Here is a 21627-nt window from a genome sequence, read left to right as displayed (position 1 = left end):
TTTCCGGAGAAAAAATGTGCATGCTGCAATTTTTTTCACGCACATATTCTGTCAATGGAAAAAGTCATCTGCACTGTCACATTGTATAACATTGGTCTTAGTGCTGTCTGTTAGCATTTGGACCCCCCAAAAAATGGTGTGAACAAGCCCTTAAGCTGCTGTATTAATCAGATTTTCCTTTTAAAAAAATTATATACTTTTAGGTGAATAACTTCAAGCAGAGAAGCTCCCGCTCTATGAACAGTTGGTCCATTGATTTTAATGGACGCTGGGTAATAGTTGCTGATTTCCAGTGACCCCAGCAGCCTGACCTATGATCAGCTGTACATGAAGCACCAGCTCACATAACAGGGGTAGTACAGGTATCTCACAAGACCTAAGAAATATATGTACATCCCGGGGCAAAATTTACTGCTGGAGCATAAAAGCTTTGGCACCAAGATCAATGAAAGAACCTGATCTTGGTATTTGTAACTTGCTGGCAAAAGGGTGGTACACCAAGTATTCCTCCTTAAAAATAAAGCTTACAGTATGTCACAAAAGTGAGTACACCCTTCACGTTTTTAGTAAATATCTCATTATATCTTTTCATGGGACAATATTGAAGATATGACTCTTTGATACAATGTAATGTATTCAGTGTACAGTAAACGTCAGTGTACAGTAAATGTAAAGTAGTCAGTTATTTAGAGGGCACACCAAATTTACACGGTTATACAAGCTGTACACTGACTACTTTGCATCGTATCAGTGTCATATCTTCAGTGTTGTCCAATGAAAAGATATAACAAAATATTTACAAAAATGTGAGGGGTGTACTCACTTTTGTGAGCTACTGTATGGCTGTTCAAATCCATCCACATAGCTCCACCAATGAAAAATAGTTGGCACCAATGAGTTCTAGTAGATATGCTATACAATGTATTAAAAGGGGTATTCAGTATTATATATCTAAAGCTCTACCGGTATGGTATATTTTTTTCCCAATATAATTTGTATTTCAATTCCTCACCTCGCTGTATATCTCTGCTTGTTGTCAGTGAGCAATAAACTTCTTGTTTACAACCAGAAACTGAAAATGTGCACAGACCTAATACTGCCTACAATTTAGTGGAGGTTTGCTACAATTTTTTTTTTATCATTCTATTTTATCCCCTTGTTATATTATACCGTAATATATAATTATTTTCCTATCTTAATAAAGGATATAATTCAATGTGGCCACTAGAGGGAGCCCCATGCATATGGATTCATATGCTCATATGGGAGCTGTAGAAATTTGTGTACAGAGCTCCCTCTAGTGGCATCTGCAGGTACAGCTTTTCAGAAAGTTGCCAATTTCTGCTTGCTTTAGTGAATTACAAGCAGAGACCACTGATGTGGCGAATTGAAGTACAAAGTAAATGAGAAAATTTTAGAAATTTTCATTTACATAAAGTGGAGGAAAATTAGGTATAAGCCACATTTTATAAATTATGTGTAATTTCAATAAAATGTAATAAAATATTAGCATAAATTATGTTTTTAGTGCTTGTCCACATCATATTACAATGACTATGTGCTGTAAATACTCAGACAAAGAAACAAGAGATTGCTGATCAGTATCTGCATAAAACACGTACGGTCCCGTGTCCTGTGATGTCATTGCAGTGCTCGAAGTAGCCCTTTCATGCGGTTTGTAGTAAATGTCACCTGTGACAACACAGTCTTGATGACTGGAGGAATGCCATGTGATGCATGAAGGCAATGGAGGAAGCGTGGAGGGATTTACGAGTAGGGGGGCTCAGGAAGGATTGCCCAATGAGGGCACCAACGTTTCTCCTTGAGAGTCCATTGCTGAATGCCCATTGGCTGCCTTGTCCACACTACTTGCCGGGGAAACTGGGGGAGGTTTATATAGTAACAGGGCAAGTAGGAAGAACACCAACCCTATTACCTGGAAATGAGAGAGAGGAGTGTTAATTCTATACTGAACGAAGCTCAAAAATATATTCGAGAATTGCTTAACTAGTAATTGCCTATCATAATGGAATTACTGGAGTCCCTCACTTTAGGTGCAGGAACTATCCAGCAATTTCCCTGCCGATCTGACAACAGACTAAATAATCTTTTAGGACATCCAGTAGCCTAAATCACATAAGCAGAGTAAAGGCTGCCATAAAAAGCAGCCTGTAGCCTGTCGACGAATTTAAAGGTTATCTGTCACCACTTTGACCTTTTTAAACTGTTAACATGGGTGTGCAGGTTATAGAATGCTGGATAATGTCATACGTTTCTGTCTCATATCAGATGCTTTGTTGTGGAAATATCATCTTTTATCACTTTATGTGAATGAGCTCTTCCAGGCTATGGGGCGGATGCTGCCTGAAAGATAACTTTGCCATCAGAGCTTATGTTCAATAAAAGGGGCGTTACCAGTGTGATGGCCGCTATCTGCTCTCGCTGCAGAGCTGTATGTGATTATAACTGACACTTCTGCCGATGCCTCCAGATTGCAGGCAGCCAGTGTTGCAACATTGTTGCAATAAAGCAGAGCTCAGGGAGCTGCAAAAAAATGTATATGAAAGAAGACAAATTTCATTTATCCTGTTCTGTGTCAGTTACTTGTCTCACACTGGTAACACCCCATTCATTTAAAATCTCTGGAGGCGGAGTTATCCTTCACTCAGCATCCGCCCCATAGCCTGGAAGAGCTCATTTACATAAAGTGATAAAAGATGATTTTTCCCACAACAGGGCATCTGATATGAGACATAAGGTATGGATTTTTTTTGCATTCTATAACCTGTATGCCCATAATTACAGTTTAAAAAGGTCAAAGTGGTGACATATTCCCTTTAAAAGTCTTCAAAGGCATGCAGGATATAACATCACCCCTACAGCTTAGTGAATAGTGCCATTAGGTCATGGAAATTGCATTCTCCATGAAACAATTCTAGGACATCTTTTCTTAGAACTTCTCCTGTTATTCCTCCTGGAAATGTCTGGATGAATTGACTGTGTGCATACACAGCACTGATTGGACAGTCTCAGTAGTGACAAATCTTAGAAACAATTTATCCAGACATTTCTGGGAGGATTAACAGAGGAACTACATAACGCAGGGTTCTAAGAAAATATGCTCCAAAATTGTTATTTTATGGAGAGCACAAGTATTTAGTAAAACTGACATGTCAAGAGAGAAGATCGGTCTTTAAGTAACTCTCAATTTTTTTTCAGGCCATGCCATGGTGTCACAACTTTTATAATGGCTTGTAACGTGATCACACTTCTTCTGAACAATGCAATTTTACATACAGCTTCAGATACGTATGGGAGGAGCAGACACAAACCGCGCTCACCTTGTAAACTAGACCCGCTATGAGCATATAACTGCTCATTGCTGAATTTTGGTACATGTAGCACGACCCTCTTTCTCCACTTTGGTTTTGCCAGAGCAGGCACGAAATGTCAATCATGGAGCCAAAGGCAATGGGTCCAGGGATTCCACCTGTGGAGGGATCAGAAGGTGGAAATCAAATAAGATCTCAGCAAGACACATATAAAAGAAATAGCATCAACAATAGTCTTACATGTGACCCCATATGTGAGCCCATGTTTACTGTGATATGGTGCCTGAAAGTCAAAAGTTCAAAGCATTGTTACCCTTTTGCTCGTCGGTGTAGAAGCACCTCAATTGCTTAATCATAACTAGCTTCTCCTCCTAATGGTACTAAATACAAAAATATAGTGTATGTATGAATATGTTTAAGATCGCAAGTGGGGCCAAAAAAGAATAAAAAAACAGTTTACTAAAAATACATATGACAGGCCAGATAACAGATTCACTTTAATATTTTTCTAAAATTTTGTAATTACTAACTCATAACAGCAATTCTGGAGCATCTTTTATTATAACCTCATTGTACTTTTCCTCGGTTACTCCTACTAGAATTTTATTGACAGCTGACAATGTCCATTCAGTACTGTAATGGCAGACGGCCCCTTTATAAGGGAAATGGTAACACTCGGGTACCTATTGATTTCAAATTCTTTTGGCGGAATTACAAAGGACAAGCAGAACACATAGTTCTAAGAAGAGATGCTTCAGAATTGTTACTTAATAAAAATAAAAGTATTCAATTGGACAGATCCTAAAGCTTTAAAATTACCATTCTTTTCCAGGTTGGTGAAAAAAAAAAAACAAGAAAAAAAATTAGCACAATTGGTATAATCATGGGCTATTTTAATACCAAAAAATTCTGACTTTTATGGACAAGTTTTATCCACAAGGTAAGAGCTCCCCAAAATGTAAGAATTCCCAAATTGTTCTTTTTTCTTCAGTCCTCCTCCAAATCAAAACAAAATATAAAGTTTTGCATGTTTGGCAAAATGGTACCAATGAAAAGTACAGATAGCCCTGAGAAAAAAAGCCTTTAGGCCCTGTGCGCACGCTGCGGAAATTGCCACGGATATCGCTGCAGAAATGCTGCAGAAAATGTTTATAACATTTCTGCAGTCCTTCTCCAGCAAAATCTATAAGGATTAAAAAAAGCTGTGCGCCCAATGCGTTTTTTTGTCCGTGCGGATTTACCCGCGGAATTTCCGCTGCAGAATTAATGTGCATGTCACTTCTTTTTTTGCAGGTCCCTGCAATTTTGCCATTAAATATTGGTAAAAAACCGAAGGGACAAACCTGCGGCAAAACCGCACAAATTCCGCACCAAATCCGCACCAAAACCGCATGCGGATTTCATTGAGGTTTTTGTGCGTTTTTTCACCACAGGTGCGGGATTCTTTCACAGGGTCCAGTTTTTCCTTAGGAAAAAATCATTTTCTAGTGCACACATGGCCTAAATCAGTAAATTAAGTATTTTCAAAAAATGTATTTTAAATTACGGTACTTTGCAGAAATTAAATTTTTCTTTTATTATTTATTTATTTTTATTTATTTTATTTTTTTTTACACACCTGCCTAAAATTTTTGCAAAGTAAAAATGTTTTCAAAAACAGAAATATTAATAGTTATTTTTTTTATCAAATAACAAAATATAAAGTGAATGAATAAAAGAGAAATCTATATCAAAATCAGTATTTGGTGTGATCGCACATTGTCTTCAAAACAGCATCAATTCTTCTAGATCACAGTTTAGAACACCATTCCTGACAAGTTCTTCACAAACATCCTGCAGAACCAACCACAGATTTTCTATGGTTATTGGCTTGTCTCTTCATGCAATTTCAGACAGACTGGATGATGTTAAGATCAGGGCTCTGTGGTCATATCATTTCTAGAAATCCTTGCTCACCTTTCATATCACAGGTTATATACATGATGGCTCGGCTGAACACAAATCACAAGGTAGTTACACTGCATGTTATATGGGGCAGCAACACGGTGGTGATTGAACCACTAAGCTCGCTGATCTGGGAGAATACACAGCCAGCGGCGCAGTAGTCATGCAGGTGATATTCAAGCTCTTTTGAAGAAGCACCAGGAATCGGGCAACGTTGAGGTTTGTATTCACAATGATCACCCAAGGAAACTTCATGTAGCAGATAAAAGGCACATTATACTTACTTCCCTAGAAATTGGAAGATGTCCAACAGTACCATCAGCTCAGAACTGGCGGCATCCAGTGGGAAACAGCTATACTCATCTACTGTTTGGAAAACTTTAGTCTTCATGGAAGAATTGTAGCCAAAAGCCAAATCTTCTTTACGGAAGCAAGGCCATGTGCCTCAACTATGCATAAAAATATAGAAACTGAGATGCAAAAAATGACAGCAGGTGATTTGGACCGAAAAGTAAAAATCTGGAGTTTGGCTGTAACGGAAGGCAGTTTGTTTGCCAGAGGGATGAGTACAGTACAATAATGTGTCTGTAGGAACAGTGAAGTACGTTGGAGGGTTCTGCCAGTTTGGGGCTGCTTTCAGCAATTGGAGATGGGGCTTTGGTCAGGATTAATGGTGTCCTCAATGCTGATCCATCATGCAATACAATCAGGGAGGCGTCTTATTGGCTCCAAATTTATTCTGCAGCCAGACAACAACCCCAAACATACAGCCAATGTCATTAAGAACTATCATCAGCGTAAGGAACAAGGTGTTGTAGAAGTGATGATCCGGCCTCCACAGAGCCCTGAATTCAATATTGTTAAGCCTGTGTGAATTACTTTGAGAGACAGAAGGATTTGCACAAGTGATATCCACAGATCTGAGGTTGGTTCTTCATGATGTTTGGAAAAACCCTGTGGAGTTCCTTCAAACACTGTTTGAAAGTGGACCTAGAAGAACTGATGCAGAAGACAAAGAGCGATCACAGCAAATATTAATTTGATTTACCGTAGATTTCTGTTTTGTTCATTCCCTTTGCATTTTGCTAATTGATTAAAAAAAAACTAACATTTCTATTTTGAAAGTTTTCTTACTTTGCAGCATTTTTTTTCCAAACAAATTAAGCGTTTAGGAAGTTTTTTATTTTATAAAAATAATAAATAAAAAACCGTGGAGTTGATTTTCATCATTTTGCATGAGAAATCTGGTGTAAAACTGTTCGAAAGATTTAACATTTTTTGCACAACTTTACCTGTGCAAAAACTCTGTAACTTGTGGCATTTGTACACCTGCAACATTTGGAAAATTGAGTGGAGCTCAGTTGGGAGGGCAGTGGCCAACAAATACATTATAGATTGAAATAGTCTTCAGGTGAACCCCTCTTAAAGAGCTTGGAGCGTCTTTCTTTAGCGCACTCTTTGTTTTGCACGCCTGAGGAAGAGTCAGTAAATCGCGCCCTTTACTAGTTCAGCTGAAGATGGTAATGGAGTATTAAACTCATAGCTGATTACTTAGGAGAAAGCACTTTGCTCTGAGTACAAGGCAGAGTAGATAAAAATCTGAGGCCGAGCCGATAGGAAATGCTGAGTTTATCAGTAAGGTTATTGAGTCCATTAGCGTAAGTGCTTCTTGTTATTCCATACCTAATGTCCGCACTAATATCCACTGGATCCCGAGTGCAAAGGAGCGCTGACTATCTGAGACACACCTAGAACACAAAAGCATCATGGGAAAATACGCAGTTAACAACTCACATGTCACGGATCAATAGGGTTGGTATTTGTGAGAAATGGCTTAAAGGGAACCTGTCATTTCCAGTAAATAGGTTATAAATTTTTATATGATGTAAATGCCTTTGTTCTCCTGAATTTGGTGTTTTGCTTTTATTTCTTCACCTCTTCATTCTTGAGATATGGCTCCCTCTTCCCTGTGTGGAAATATCATAATTTTAGCCAAATGGGAGTGGTCATAAACTCTTCTGCTTAAGGACAACACCCACCTGGCTAAAAAAAAAAGATAATTTATATATGGCAAAAGGGGGCCATATCTCAAGATGGAAGAAGCACTGAAACAAAAGAAAAAGAAGGCTGGATTCAGGAGAACAGAGGCAGTTACAAATTTCTGGCAAGTGACAGCTCCCCTTTAAAAGGGACTTTTCATATTTATCTCATTGCATAATAAATAGTTGCACCAGTTGCTGACATACTTTGCATATGAATTATTCACCATTTTTAATATTACTGTTTACAGTCACTGAAAAGTAACATTCATGTTTATACCCAAAGGCGTGCCAGGATTAGTTAACCAGCACCACAAATCTCCTGCGCTGCTATATTGCTACAATATATCAGAGATGGTAAAATAGAGGATTGTCTTCCCTGAAAGTAGCCAAATTCCTGACATGTCGGGAGTACTTGATTTTTACAGCCAAGAAAACCCGTTTATTAAAGTAATTTGGGCTCGATATAGAAAAATACAGTAGAACCTTGGATTACGAGCATAATTGGTTCCGGGAGTGTGCTGTTAAACCAAGTTATCAAAGCAAATTTTCCCATAGGAAATAACTGAAATACAGACAATTCATTCCACAACCCAAAAATATTTACTGTATTTATACAACTTATTACAGTAATAAAAAATAATGTACTGTATTCATATAAAATTATTACAGTATACTAAATACTGTACAGTAAAAAACATATAAAGCAGATTAAACTGCACGATAGCTTACAATAAAATTGTTGGTGTGCGAGAGGAACAGTACAAGCAATGTGCTGCACTGGTTAGCAGAGAGTACAGTACTGTATCCACAAATGCAAATTGAAAGACATGCTACCTAGTATATACTGTACTGTACAATGGTATACTGTATACAGTACATATGGACAGAAAGTTACCTCCAGAGCGGATCAGAGTGTGGTGAAAGGACAGGACCATACGTGTGCACGGTGAGTATTTGCTCTTGTTGCAAAGCATTGCTCTTAAACCAAGTTACAAATTTGTAAAAATCTTTGCTTGTCTTACAAAACACTCTCAAACCAAGTTACTCTTAATCCAAGGTTCCACTGTGATACATTTCAGATTCTGCCCTGGTTCTCCTCCTGGCTGTCCATAGTGATGACATGTCAGGTGGCTTTTGAGACCAACTGCTGGTGACAGTAATGACAACACTGATGTCCACTGGGACAACACAGATGGCCATAGCTGCCAATTACTGACATCAGAGGGGACACTGCAGCCACCATGGTCACCAGACAGTGACTGTGGGAAGCACAGGATGGATCATGGAGGAGCTATAACTTAAAAAAAATTGAGATACTTCTTTAAAAGCAGCAATGGAGCTAAGAGACCAACTCTGACGTGAAAGTGAACTCCCAGTGACTGGGGGATTAGTGATATGATGACAACGGTAAGTCATCAGTAAATGCATTTACCCACAGTCTTTTCCACTGTATGGGAAACAGTATTGGGACACCTCCTCATTACACCTGCAAAAGCTTTTATCACACCCTGTTCTAAATCGAATAATGCATAGTCATTAATATGGAGTTGGTCCCTTTGAAACTATAATAAGAGCTTCCTCTATTCTGGGATGGTTTTCTAAAACATTTTAGAGGGGTCTGTGGGAATTAAACTATGAGACTGAGTGGCGGCGGCATTACACCACTACATTTGACTCTTGGCCTTGTACTTGGTGATGTACGGCTTGCATTCAGCTGCTTGGCCATGAATATTCATGTCATGAAGCTTTAAGCACACAGTTTTGGTGCTGATGTAAAAGGGGTTGTCCCCAATCCACTAGTTGGATGGTCCCTTCTTAAATGCTAAAGTCCCTCATGTAAAATAAAAAGAACTTATACTTCCAGCAAATAGAGCTAGGTCTCCCTGTGCTCACATGACATTGTTATATCAAGTGAGCACTGCAGCCAATCAGTGGACGCTGATGGACTGTTCTGTTCACAGTTCCATTGGATGACCAAGTTTCATCCAAGGGAAGTGTGAAGTAGCCCATCAATGGCCACTTATTATTATATCATCTGAGAACTCCAGGCATAGTCATGCAAGTACTGGGATACCCAGCGCTGATATTGCTGGAACAGCTGTTGTGAGAGGTTGAGTATAAGGATTTCATAACTTTACATGAGGTACTGCGGCAATTACGAAGGGGCTGTCTAAGAAATGGACAACCCCGGTAATGGCAGAGAAGGTTTGGACTCTGTAGTTATGGAGTCAGCAGAATGTTGGTGACTTTGATGCACTATGTTCCTCAACTCTGGGTGACCTTGTCGTCTGCACTTCATGGTGGAATTGTAGTGGTTCCTTCCACTTTTCATCACTGACAGGTGATGGTGGAATGTTTAGGGGGGAAGAAATGCTATGAACGGATTTGTTACACCAGTGATGTCCTATTATAGGATTGCGCTGGTATCAGGGAGCTCTTTAGAACGAGCCATTCCATCGCAAGTGTTAGTAAAGGCAGACGGCACAGTGAGACCACATACTATAAAAGTCGTGTGTCCAATACTTTTCCCCATTCTACACATATTAATGGTACAATAACTAAGATCCCCATATATCTAAATGCAGGTTCATACAATTTGTCATTCTTCCCCTCATACACTCACACGTTCCGCATAAACCTCTGACACGACTAAAGGTACCGTCACACATAACGAGATCGCTAGCGAGATCGCTGATGAGTCACAGTTTCTGTGACGCAGTAGCGATCCCATCAGCGATCTCATTATGTGTGACATCTACCAGCGATCAGGCCCCTGCTGTGAGATCGCTAGTCGTTTCAGAATGGTCCAGGCCATTTTGTTTAAAGGCGATGTCCTGCTGGGCAGGACACATCACTGTGTTTGACACTGTGTGACAGGGTCACAGTGACTGCTGAGATCGTTATACAGGTCGCTACTGCGACCTCTATTGTTCCTGCATCGCTGGTAAGGTCTGACTGTGTGATATCTCACCAGCGACCTCCCAGCGACTTACCAGCGATCCCTATCAGGTCGCATCATTTTCGGGATTGCTGGTAAGTCGTTGTGTGTGACTGGGCCTTTATCCTACAGGAACCATAGTATCGGATAAGTCAATTCAGCCATATCACTAGATTCAGCTATCATAAGATGCATTAGGCATGGCCAGATTGTCTCTGAGGATTACCTTAGTGTTGCGGTCAGTGCAGGAATACTGCAGAGGAATGTAAACAATATGACAGTGAAGGTGAACACTAAAAGCAGAGACATCTTCTGACAGGAAGTCGAACACTTCCCCGACACGGCCTGTGCACCCGCCATGGAGATATTTGATGCAACGCAACTACAGTTTTGGTAAACCTGGAATAGAAAAAGACAAGGCAACTTTAAATTAGACACTCAGTACACAGAAATAGATTACAGATGGAAAACACAGATGCTGCCACCGCAAGGAGCTTGAAGGGGCAGTCAGTGCATCTTGTACTCAGGATAGGTCATCAATATCAGATAAATGGGGGTCCAATACCCAATATTCTTATCAATGAGCTGCTATTAGCCATGGCTGGATGTAATCATTAAATGGAGCGTCATACCACTGCTCTGTATTATGTGAGTATTGCAGATCACCTCTACCACTTTTTTCATTGCAATCTATGGCAATCCCAATCAGACATTTATTATCTAACATGCACATACAAAAGTATACATTTCATTGTCCAAACCTTTTAACCTTATCCATGTCCTCCAGATCCCTACCACTGTGACCACCAGACTTGGATGAGCAACTCCCCACATACCTTTTTACCATTGTCGCGCTCCATGTACATTCCTGAGCACCCCGCATAGCAGGCGGAGTAGTACATGATTCCATCCGCTCCACACACAGGACTGTAATGTTCCTGCACACAGCCGCAGTTGGCATTGCAGGCCGTGGACAGGTTCAGGCTCTTTCCCCAGAGGACACTGCAGGAAAAGGGTAGAGGGGATTTAGGTTTTAGCCCTCCAACCCCAACCCCATAGATAGAGAGCTGCACTATTGTCCTTCTGTAAGACAAGCAGGTGACGTTACATAACACTGGGCAGATTTACCATTCAGGAGTCTAGAAAAGCTTGATGGCATTGTCCTAGGGTTTGAATTGGCTGAAAGTGTTTAACCTGCCCAATTGGAGGTCAGAAGTGACATTTGGGGGCCAGGTACTGATTATTCTTTAGAATACTAGGTTTCTGGCAATTGTGGTTGTTTTAAAGGGTAATTCCCAATTTCATAAAAGGTTAGTATTGCATAGTACTTGGAAATACCAGCAATTTTGTCATTTACTGCTTATTAAACTTTGAAGCCATTCTTTTTTTTTTTTTTTTTTAAACCTTCTTTTTATTAGTTTTTAATAACAAAAACAGATAATCAATAATCATATAATACAATACATTATGATTATGTTAAACTACAAAATTACAGATAATGTATCTCCTCGAATCCCAACCCCCCCTCCCGACCTCCCCCCACCCCACCTCTTTGAAGCCATTCTTGAGCGATGTGAACACTTTTCTTTTTTGCTTATAGCTCTTTGCCTTGGTAACCAACCACCACTTCAAGACTGCAGAGCATGTGCAGTGTTTACAAGCTCTTTTCTATTGAGCATGTAAGCACTTATTTGCAGATGGCCAGGGATCACTGGAGCGTAATGATACCTTATAGTCCTGGACAGCTTCAGCGGAGTACTTACAAGTTAAACAGCAAAAGTGGTCGGTTTCCTAAGCAAAGAACTGTACACACAGAAAAAAAGAAAACGTAATATCTCAAGAATGGCTGCAAATGTTAATAAGAAGTAAATTGCAAAGTGCTTGTTTATTTGCCAAAATTCAACTATGAAAATGGGAATAAGCCTTTAATGGCTACCATTGGCTGTCACTCATCTTTCCATAGAAACAGATAAGTCACTGAAAAGAATATTTTAGTATATTGATCAGACACTACAACTGATAGCAAACTGATAAACTGGGCAATTGTCCATATTTCTGTGGCCAGATCCATGGGAGCAATAACAATAGAGCAGGAAACATTCCCTCCCCTGGCCTACTAAGGACTCGACTCTCAAACCATTCACGGTCCTAGATTACCATGGACTTTGCTATAAACTTATTCACAGTGTAGGATTTGTAGGGCGGTATAGCTTCGATGTTGGCAGTTTTATTTGGGCATTGATTAGCAGCACAGTGTGTATATATATATATATATATATATATATATATATATATATACACACACAATATATTGTGAGCACTATATGGTAGTGATATTGGGATACTGCATGGAGTTATGTAATTGTGTGGCGGTATACAGAATTTTTATGTGTGCACTGTATAGTAATATTTGGAAAAGTTCATATGTATCTGTGTTATATATGCTTTTTGTGTATATGTATTTTAAGTGTCTTAAAGTGGTGAGTGGGGGGTCCTTACTGTATTTGCTGCACAGGGTCTTAATTTCTATAATATCACCTCTACCTAGATGATATAAAATCCATACCTGTCAGCGTAGGGTTCAGTCACTCCGGCCATGGGCATGTTGGGACAGCTGATTAGGAATATGAAAATTGACATCAGACTTATGACAGTGCATAAGATACAGAATCGGATTACTCCTGAGCAATGAAGTTTCAGTTTATTGACTATAAACCCCCCAAGAAAGGTTCCTCCACCCCCAGCCGGGACAACCAGATACCCTGTGCAAACGAGAGGAAGTAGAGAATACAATTATGACAAGGAATCCAATAAATGTCCATATTTAACTGTTATTTGTATAGTACCAACATATACTCTAGCAATGTACAAAGGGTCCACTAATATAGATGGGAAAACCCACAGATGTTCAGGTTCGGTGGCTCCAGCTGGACTTGAAAAAGAAGTCCGGTTGGTGACCAACCTTGATCAGAACTTAATGTCGGCCAGGACCCCATATAAAAGTCTATGGGGACCAGAACTTAAGTGCTATAAATTGGTGTTAGTAAGGGCTAAGGGCTGCAATAGGAAGCAAAACGAGGATTAAAGCAGGACAGTTATACTTACCAATTTTCTGCACTGCTGTCTGTGATTGGTTGCAGTGAGACTGCCTGCCCTCACACTAGCTGTCAGTCTCGTCGAAGTAATAATTTGAAAAAATTACGGGCTGTCCCCCGTATTTTGATACCAAACACAGAAAAAGCAGACAGCTGAAGGCTACAGCCCCCAGATGTGTATCAAAATACAAGCGACCACATACAGGGTTTTTAAATTATTTAATTCAATTATTTTAAAAAATAACATGCACCCCTACCCCCCTCCCCTATTTTGATACCCAGTCAAGATAAAACAGATAGCTGGGAGCTTTTATTCTCAGGGTAGAGAGGCCAAAGCCACCACAGAATTGGCGCATCCATTAACTGTGCCAATCCTGGCGCTTACCCAGGTCATGCCGATTGCTCTGGTGCGGTGGCAATCAGGGTAATATAAGGGGTTAATGACAGCTCCGATTTGCCAAACAAAATCTCAGCTGTCATCAAGCCCCAGTTTAGTAATGGGACGGGGTCTATGAGACCCCCCCCATTACTAATGGTGTCAGTAAAAAGAAATAAACACAAAACTTAGTGAAAAATCTTTTATTTAAAGAGAAAAACAAAACCCCTTTTGTTTTTGTTTTTTTTGTTCCCCTTTTTCCAAGAGCCGTAACTTTTTTATTTTTCCATCAATCTTGCCATATGATGCTTTGTTTTTTGCTCAATGTGAAGGAGACTGAAAAGACAAAAGGTGCTAATAGGGTACTAACATTAGAAATGTTTGTAGAATAAATATCTGATGTGCTCAGCTGATACAGTTGTGAAAATAGTCACAACTGCTATTGAAAGCGTGTAGGTTACGGCTGCAGCAGGCACCACGAGGAGTTAGCTTAAAATGTTCAAATAAGTGTTTTTGCAGGACGAGTTGTACTTTTAAATGAAACCATAAGTTTTATCATAAAGTGTACTGGAAAACGGCAAAAAAATTCCAAGTGCGGAAAAATTGCAAAAAAAAGTGCGATTTCATAGTTGTTTTTGGAATATTTTATTCACCGTGTTCATTATATGGTAAAACTGATGTGTTGATGTGATGCCTCAGGTCAGTATGAGTTCGTTGACACCAAACATGTATAGGTTTACTTTTATCTAAGGTGATAAAAAAATCAGACGTTTGTCCAAAAAAAGTGGCGCACCTTTTGTGCCACTTTCAGGTAGCGTTCTTATTTTTCGGGATCTATGACTCGGTGACTTATTTTTTGCGTTTCAACCTGACATTTTTAAAGCAACCATTTTTTGCGCAGATGCTACGTTTTGATTGTATGTTATTGCATTTTGCGCAAAATCTGCGGAGGCCAAAAAAATGTAATTTTGGCGTTTTGTAATTTTTTTGCCGCTACGCTGTTTACCGATCAGGTTAATTGATTTTATTTTTTGATAGATTGGGCATTTCAGAATACAGACATACCAAATGTGTGTACATTTTATATTTTTTAACCCTTTCATTTTCAGTAGGGCGAAAGGGAGGTTATTTGAACTTTTAGATTTTTTTTCACTTTTTTTTTCTATTTTACTAGTTCCCCTAGGGAACTATAAGGATCAGCAGTCTGATCGCTCATTCATTTCTATTGATCACAGCTACACAGCTGAGATCACCAGAAATGCTCATGTCTTGTAAAAGGCAGCACTTGGCCGGCTGAAACAGGACGTGAGTCATGTGAGGTATAAGAGTCATCACATGACTCTGTGCTACCATACAACTATTGGTTTACAGTGATCATGTCACGGCGCTGCCAAAGGAGCCAGGTAAGTGAACATTTACCAGAACGGGCATTTAAACCGCGATGTCACATTTTGACAGCAGAATTCAAAAGGCTAAAAGGTGCGGGTGGATCGCGGATCCACCTGTGCCTGAGAGGCACACACGTCTGCTTTACAAATCAGCAGACATGTGCGCGGATCACCACCAGCTGCCTGCATTAGCCGCAGGTGATTACACTATGATAGCTTAGGACTTACCAGTATGGTCTGCGGTTGTTAATGGGTTAAGTTCCAAAACACCCCTGCAGGTCCGATGTAATCCATACCACGATATCCCACGACAATCCTGGCTCTGCTACATCCTGAGGTCACAATGCGCAGTAACATTAGAACACGTGGCTAATCACTGCGGCCAGCAGGACACACTGATGGAACCACAGCTGTGAGCGGTGACATTAGTTACTTCACCTGAGGTCAGAGATGGTGGTTCCAATGGAACCCACAATGTGACCTCAGGTGAACTCACCTGAGGTGAACTCATTGAACTCAAATCCGGCATGGAGTTCAATTGTCTTGGATTACTGGATTATTGACTTAAGTGGTGCCAGTTAATCAGGTAATCCGGCACCATTAAAGTCAATAATCCGGTAATCCAGGACCATTGAACTCAATGCCACAGTACCATATTTGAGTTCACCTGAGGACACAGTTGGGGTACCGTGGGAACTGCCAGCTGTGACCTTAGGCAAACTCACTGATGCCACTGCTCTCACAGCTTCGACACCATCAGTGTGTTCCATGGCCGCAGTAATCGGTCATGTTTTCTAATATGACTGCACACTGCAACCTCAGATGCAGCAGAGCCAGGATTGTTGTGGGATGTTGTGTCTGTGGATTACGTCGAGCCTGCAGGGATGTTTTGAAGGTTAATAGATTGGAAAAAGAGGGTATTTTTGTTTGTTTTTTTAATGAAGGATTTTTTTCTGTGTTTTGTGTTTATTTGTTTTTACTTACACAATTAGTAATGGGGGTCTCATAGACCCCTACTCATTACTAATCTAGGGCTTTGTGGCAGCTGTGATTTTTGGACAAATCACAGCTATCATTAACCCCTTATTGCCACCGTACCAGGACAATAGAGATGAGCCAGGTAAGCGTCCAGATTGGCGCATATAATGGATGTGCCAGATCTGGGGCAGCTACAGGCTGCTATTTTTAGGTTGGGGAGGGCCAAGTAACTATGGGCCTTCCCAGCCTGAGTATACTAGCCCCCAGCTGTCTGTTTTATCTGCTCTGGGTATCAAAATACAGGGGACTGCATGTCATTTTTTCCAATTATTTATTTGAACACTACACTTCGGGGACCCAGACGGCGAGTGTGAGGGCAACCAATTACAGACACCGGCAGTCTGACTGCAATCAATCACAGATGCTGTCACAGAGGGTGGGCGGGGAAGCAGTGAGTATTCATGAAGTTTTAGGAGGGGACCCAAAAGCAGTGTGAAACTCTTAACTTTGTCCTGCTTTAATCCCCATTTCTTTTCCCCATTTTATTTTTATCCAGGCGGCCGAACCCAGACAGTAACACGGAATTCCCTGAAAAGACCATGTTCGGGGTCCGGAAGGATTGTTTAATGCAGAAGTTCATGCAGATGCTATCCATATGATGTGGAGTGATTGATGATCCAGAGGAGGACATCCAGTAACACTGAGCTGCATCAAATAAAGAGCCGATTGTTCTTCCATAGAGCTGTTTACAGGGTTAGGATACTCGGTCTGCTAAGCTCTTTGTGCTAAAAACATCAGTCGATGATTTACCTCAATGTCTTTCAGTTAAACTTTTTAACAAGCACAATGAAACGGAAAGACTACCCCTCAAGACGTCTGCCAACAACAAGTCCTAATTGGTGGTGAATAGAAAGTCACTGACAGGGGGATTCTTGTTTTAACGCATCATTACAGCAACTCTAAGGCTCTTTTAGTGGATTTAAAAATTAGTGAATCCCGAGTAGTATGATCTTTTGTTTCTCAAATTCTGTGATAATTTTAAAATATATATTTCCACCACAAGAGGGAGCTTACTCCAGACAAAGGTATTATTGAGCTCAATGGATAAATATGTATACACTAAGTAATAAAGCTCCCCCTAGTGGAGGTTGCAGGCAGCAAGAATTGTACATTTCAGTTTTACATCTATGCGGAGAATATGATGCTCTCTATCAGAAAAGTGTTAGATCATGCGCACAAGTTCAGTATTTGGACAATATTTTACATCAGTATTTGTAAGCCAAAACCATGAATGGGTAGAAAATACAGAAGGGTGCCAGTGTTTGTATTATACTTTTCCTCTCATTGTTCCATTAGCTTTCAAATACTGAGTAAAATACTCACCAAATACTCAATATGTGAACATGGCCTTAGTGTGTATGAATATACATTATGAGATTTGGCATCCTCTCTGGCAGTGTCTATACAATTGTTTCAGGTTAGACAGATGGACAGCGCCTGAAGGAAGGTCAAATAGATGGCCAAAGTTTCGTATTCCTAAATCAAGTGAAGGCTCTTTCACGGGTACATCAGGTTTGGAGCCATGAACAGGGCAGAGACCCCGGCTTTGGAAGATTTTACATCTTTAATTAGACTGATCTAAGCTAAAGAAACTCTGTACCTAGATCTTCTCTTCCAAGCAACATTTTTAATAATGTTTCCGTCGACAGGTTGGTTTCCCTGGGTGCGTCTATTTTGTGGTTTCAGCTCAGTATCTGAGCTAAGAATCTGACAATTTCTTCGGAAGAAATAACTCAGCACAATTAACGTTTATGACCTCAAATTCTTGCGCCATCTCAGAAATTCATGTTAATATAGATAAGGGTCCGACTTACCAAAAAATGTAGCAGCTTCAGACGCACTCAAACTAAACTGGGACTCTAGAAACTTTGGTCCAAATGTTGACACTCCTGTGATGAGAGTGGCTTCTGTTGCCCCCGCCAAGCAAAGGAAAATAAACGTAGGGTTTCTGAGAAGCATCAATACTGACCTATGGGGTAAAGCATGAGAAGATACAGATCTGTATGTGCTTCCTCCACTGTAAGCAGTGTTATTATCTATCTGAAATCACAAAACAGCTACAAAAGATGGTAACCAAACCTGTTTAGTTCTATACCGACCAAACTACATAATCCCAATATAGGGGTATATCCATCAAATCAACAGTATATACCATAATGCTTGATTACCTCTGGGACCCCACCAACATGTCACAATTTTAAGATCACCGCTTGCAAAAACTGATACTTTCAGAGGCCAATACTCTCTCACAGGAGGAAAGAAAACTATCTGACTAGTATCACCGGTTGGAGGTAACGATTTTGTAAGTCAATGTCTGATCCTTTAACCCCTATCTGCTGAAGTCAGTTTTTGTTTTTTCCCTTTTCTTCCTCTAGGATCCATAATGTTTTAAAACTTCGGTTAACATATGAGGGCTTGTGGTTTTTAATCATTTTATCATATAATTTTCTGAAATATGTAAAAAATCCCAGTGAGGTGAAATTATGAAAAAAAAATACATAATTGATTTTTTTTTGCTTTTATGGCATTTGTGCCGCCCCCGCGTCAGCAGCCAGGCTGCTCGGATCCGGATCCACGGTGGCTCGATGGATCTCCGGACCCGGGATCGGGGTTGCGCGGCCACTCGGAATAAAAGGGGGAAGATATTTACAAGGGAGGATGTGGAAAGTTCATGACGCCACCCGTAGTGTGTGGTAAGGTGGAGTACCACCGCTGCAGTTGGGAGTACCCGGTGACGATAGTGGGGGCAGCCTGTTGTTTAACGCCTCCACGGGTAGGGGGAATGCCCCGGGACTCGATGAGAGCGACGGGGAGGTGCCGTTGGGACGGTAAGGGTCACTTTTGTACTCACTCAGTCCAATAACGCTGACACCGACAACTGTGATAAACCAAAGTATTTGACACCGCTGCCGCTTGGAGGGAGCACGCCTGGATCCCGTGCCCGTTGGTGTTGCCTGTTAGCCTGTGACCCTTTCCTTGGCACCTTTTCTTCTAACTGGTACCTCTAGCACAAAACTAGTTGGGTCCCGCTCACCAGTGTGGCTAACTGGATGAGCTTGCTCTCAGGGTTCATGCTTGGGATTTTCTGGACTATGTAGTGGTAAAGTCGTATCCCCCTCGTTGCGCTAGTACCCAGATTTTGGAGCGGGTGGAGAACGGATCTTGAAGGCTCCGTCCTCGTCCAGTAAATTGCCAGGATGCCTGAAGCTACTTGCTGACCTAGGGTCCACGTACCCCGTCGTGCCCTGGCCCTGCCCGGTGATGGCACAAGGCCGCCGGCTGTCATCCTCGACAGACCATGCCCCTTGTCATGATCCCCTGCGACCGGGGTCCAGTTCCTACCAGGCCCAGACCAACGTCTGTCACATAGTAGTACCAAGGAACCCAGCTCCTGACCTCTCCTCTAGAGAGTCACTCCTCCACTGAACTACTCCTGACACTGCTGACCTCCCCTTAACCAACCCCTCAAGTGGGTGACCCTATTCCCTTCAGGCTGTCAACTGGTGTGTCTGGTGGGTGTGGTGCAGAGTGTTCCTAGGATTTTGATTAGCTTGTTCTTGGCAACACCAAAGGTCAGGGACCCGTAACCAAGGAGGAGGTGGATACTGTGCAGAAGGGCAGATTGCACAATACCCTGTGACGACCTGATAGGCCAGGGCGCCACACATTCATTACGCAATAACAATGACCTGGTAACTAGAGATGAGAGAACCTGAGTAGTAAAGTTCGGTGTTCGTACTGAACGAAGACTTTACAAAAAAAAAACAACAAAAAAAAAAATCAAACAGTGTTTGAGTTCGGCTGCTTTACGTATGCTGACCACTTGAGCGAGCATTGCTTTGCTCGGGTGCGCTCAGTGAAAGCCGTTTTCAGTGTTTAAATAGCTCTCACTGGGGAGAATGGGGGAGGAAAAAGAATGAAAGAGAGAATAGGAAAAAGAAAGAAAGAGAGAAAGAGAGAATGAGAAAAAGAAAGAAAGAAAGAAAGAAAGAAAAAGAGAGAAAGAAAGAAAGAGAGAAAGAAAGAAAGAAAGAAAGAAAGAAAAAGAGAGAAAGAAAGAAAGAAAGAAAGAAAAAGAAAGAAAGAAAGAAAGAAAGAAAAAAAGAAAGAAAAAAAGAAAGAAAGAAAGAAAGAAAGAAAGAAAGAAAGAAAGAAAGAAAGAAAAATCCACTCCCAGAAGTACCTGTTTATGGCTGGCTGCACGTTAGCAGAGACCCGAACTGCCCAAATATTGCCTTCCATTGGGGTTCAGGTCAAGTCGGCGTCCCAAACTAAACTTTATCTTAAGTCCGGCAGAACCCGCAGAACCAAACTTCCACGGGTCCGCTCATCTCTACTGGTAACATGATTCTACAAGTCAGTACAATTTACAACTATACCAAACGTGGATAGGCTTATTTTTATCATTTAAGAAAAAAAATTGTTTCCATGTTGGTTTTTAATTTTTTCATTATGCATGGGCTTATTTCTTGCAAGGTGAGTTAATGTTTTTATTGGAATCGCTTTGATCGCTTTTAGGGTTCGCTCACAACGGCGTATAACTCGGTCGAGTGCAATGTGAGGAGAACAAGGCATGATGCTCAGCCCCATGTTATTCAATGAGGCAATGATGATCTGTGATTTCTTTCTCAGCTGTATTTAGCCTGCGGAAAAAATGCAAGTGGACGTGTAAATTGGACAAGACACACCTATTCAAGTCTGTGGGCAAGAGAAAAAAAAACGGACGTCACATGGGCCATTCTACTGACATATGTTTTTTATGGATAGATTACCATTCTGTAGCAAATAACATTTTAAAGGTCTTGAAAATGAATAATAGCTACTGAGGAAAAAACGCATGTCATACGGACAGCACAAGGATGAGAAGTGAGAAAAAAAAATCATCCTACTTTTCCAGGTGAAAATCAGACTGATTGTTCATACACTAGCATGAGCATACTCTTGAAAGCATTTTGTTCGGGAGGGGTAATATCTGACAAACCACAATCCTGGAGGTTTTTATTTTTGTTCTTTCTTGCAGTGCTGGGGTCTTGGGTTCAAATCCCACCAAGGACACCATCTGCAAGTCGTTTATATGTTCTCCCCGTGATTCTGTGGGTTTCCTCCGGGTTCTCCAGTTTCCTCCCACATCCCAAAGTCTAAGGGGTACTTTGCACGTTGTGACATCGCTACTGCGATCTCGTCTGGGTCAAATCGAAAGTGACGCTCATCCGGCGCCAGTAACGACGTCGCAACGTGTAAAGCCTAGATACACCGATAAACGATCGCAAAAGCGTTGTAAATCGGTGATCTGTGTAGTGTCGGTCATTTCCATAATTTCGCTGCAGCGATGGGTACGATGTTGTTCCTCGTTCCTGCGACAGCAGACATCACTGTGTATGAAGCCGCGGGAGGGAGGAATTTCTCCTTACCTGCGTCCCGCCTGCAATGAGGAAGGAAGTAGGTGGGCGGGATGTTTACTCCCCGCTCACCTC

The 21627-nt window shown here is 41.0% G+C and overlaps 1 protein-coding gene across 3 annotated transcripts in view; it reads right to left on the bottom strand.

The window, feature by feature from the left end:
• Nucleotides 1–608: 608 nt before the first annotated feature.
• The window catches only part of SLCO4A1 (solute carrier organic anion transporter family member 4A1), a 92185-nt gene continuing 71166 nt past the window's right edge, over nt 609–21627 (bottom strand). For all 3 annotated transcript variants that reach the window (XM_075347775.1, XM_075347778.1, XM_075347776.1), the window contains exons 6-12: nt 17968–18122; nt 12823–13018; nt 11093–11258; nt 10483–10655; nt 6960–7024; nt 3342–3490; nt 609–1936 (exon numbers count right to left, since the gene is read on the bottom strand). In XM_075347775.1, coding sequence (XP_075203890.1) covers nt 1784–1936; nt 3342–3490; nt 6960–7024; nt 10483–10655; nt 11093–11258; nt 12823–13018; nt 17968–18122 — 1057 coding nt within the window. In that variant the 3' untranslated portion in view covers nt 609–1783. The remainder of the gene's footprint in view (nt 1937–3341; nt 3491–6959; nt 7025–10482; nt 10656–11092; nt 11259–12822; nt 13019–17967; nt 18123–21627) is intronic.

Source organism: Anomaloglossus baeobatrachus, chromosome 5 (genome assembly GCF_048569485.1).
Source record: "Anomaloglossus baeobatrachus isolate aAnoBae1 chromosome 5, aAnoBae1.hap1, whole genome shotgun sequence".
Classification (NCBI taxonomy): Eukaryota; Metazoa; Chordata; class Amphibia; order Anura; family Aromobatidae; genus Anomaloglossus; species Anomaloglossus baeobatrachus.
Note: the sequence above shows the minus strand (reverse complement) of the source record. Positions and strands in the feature narration are given on the sequence as shown.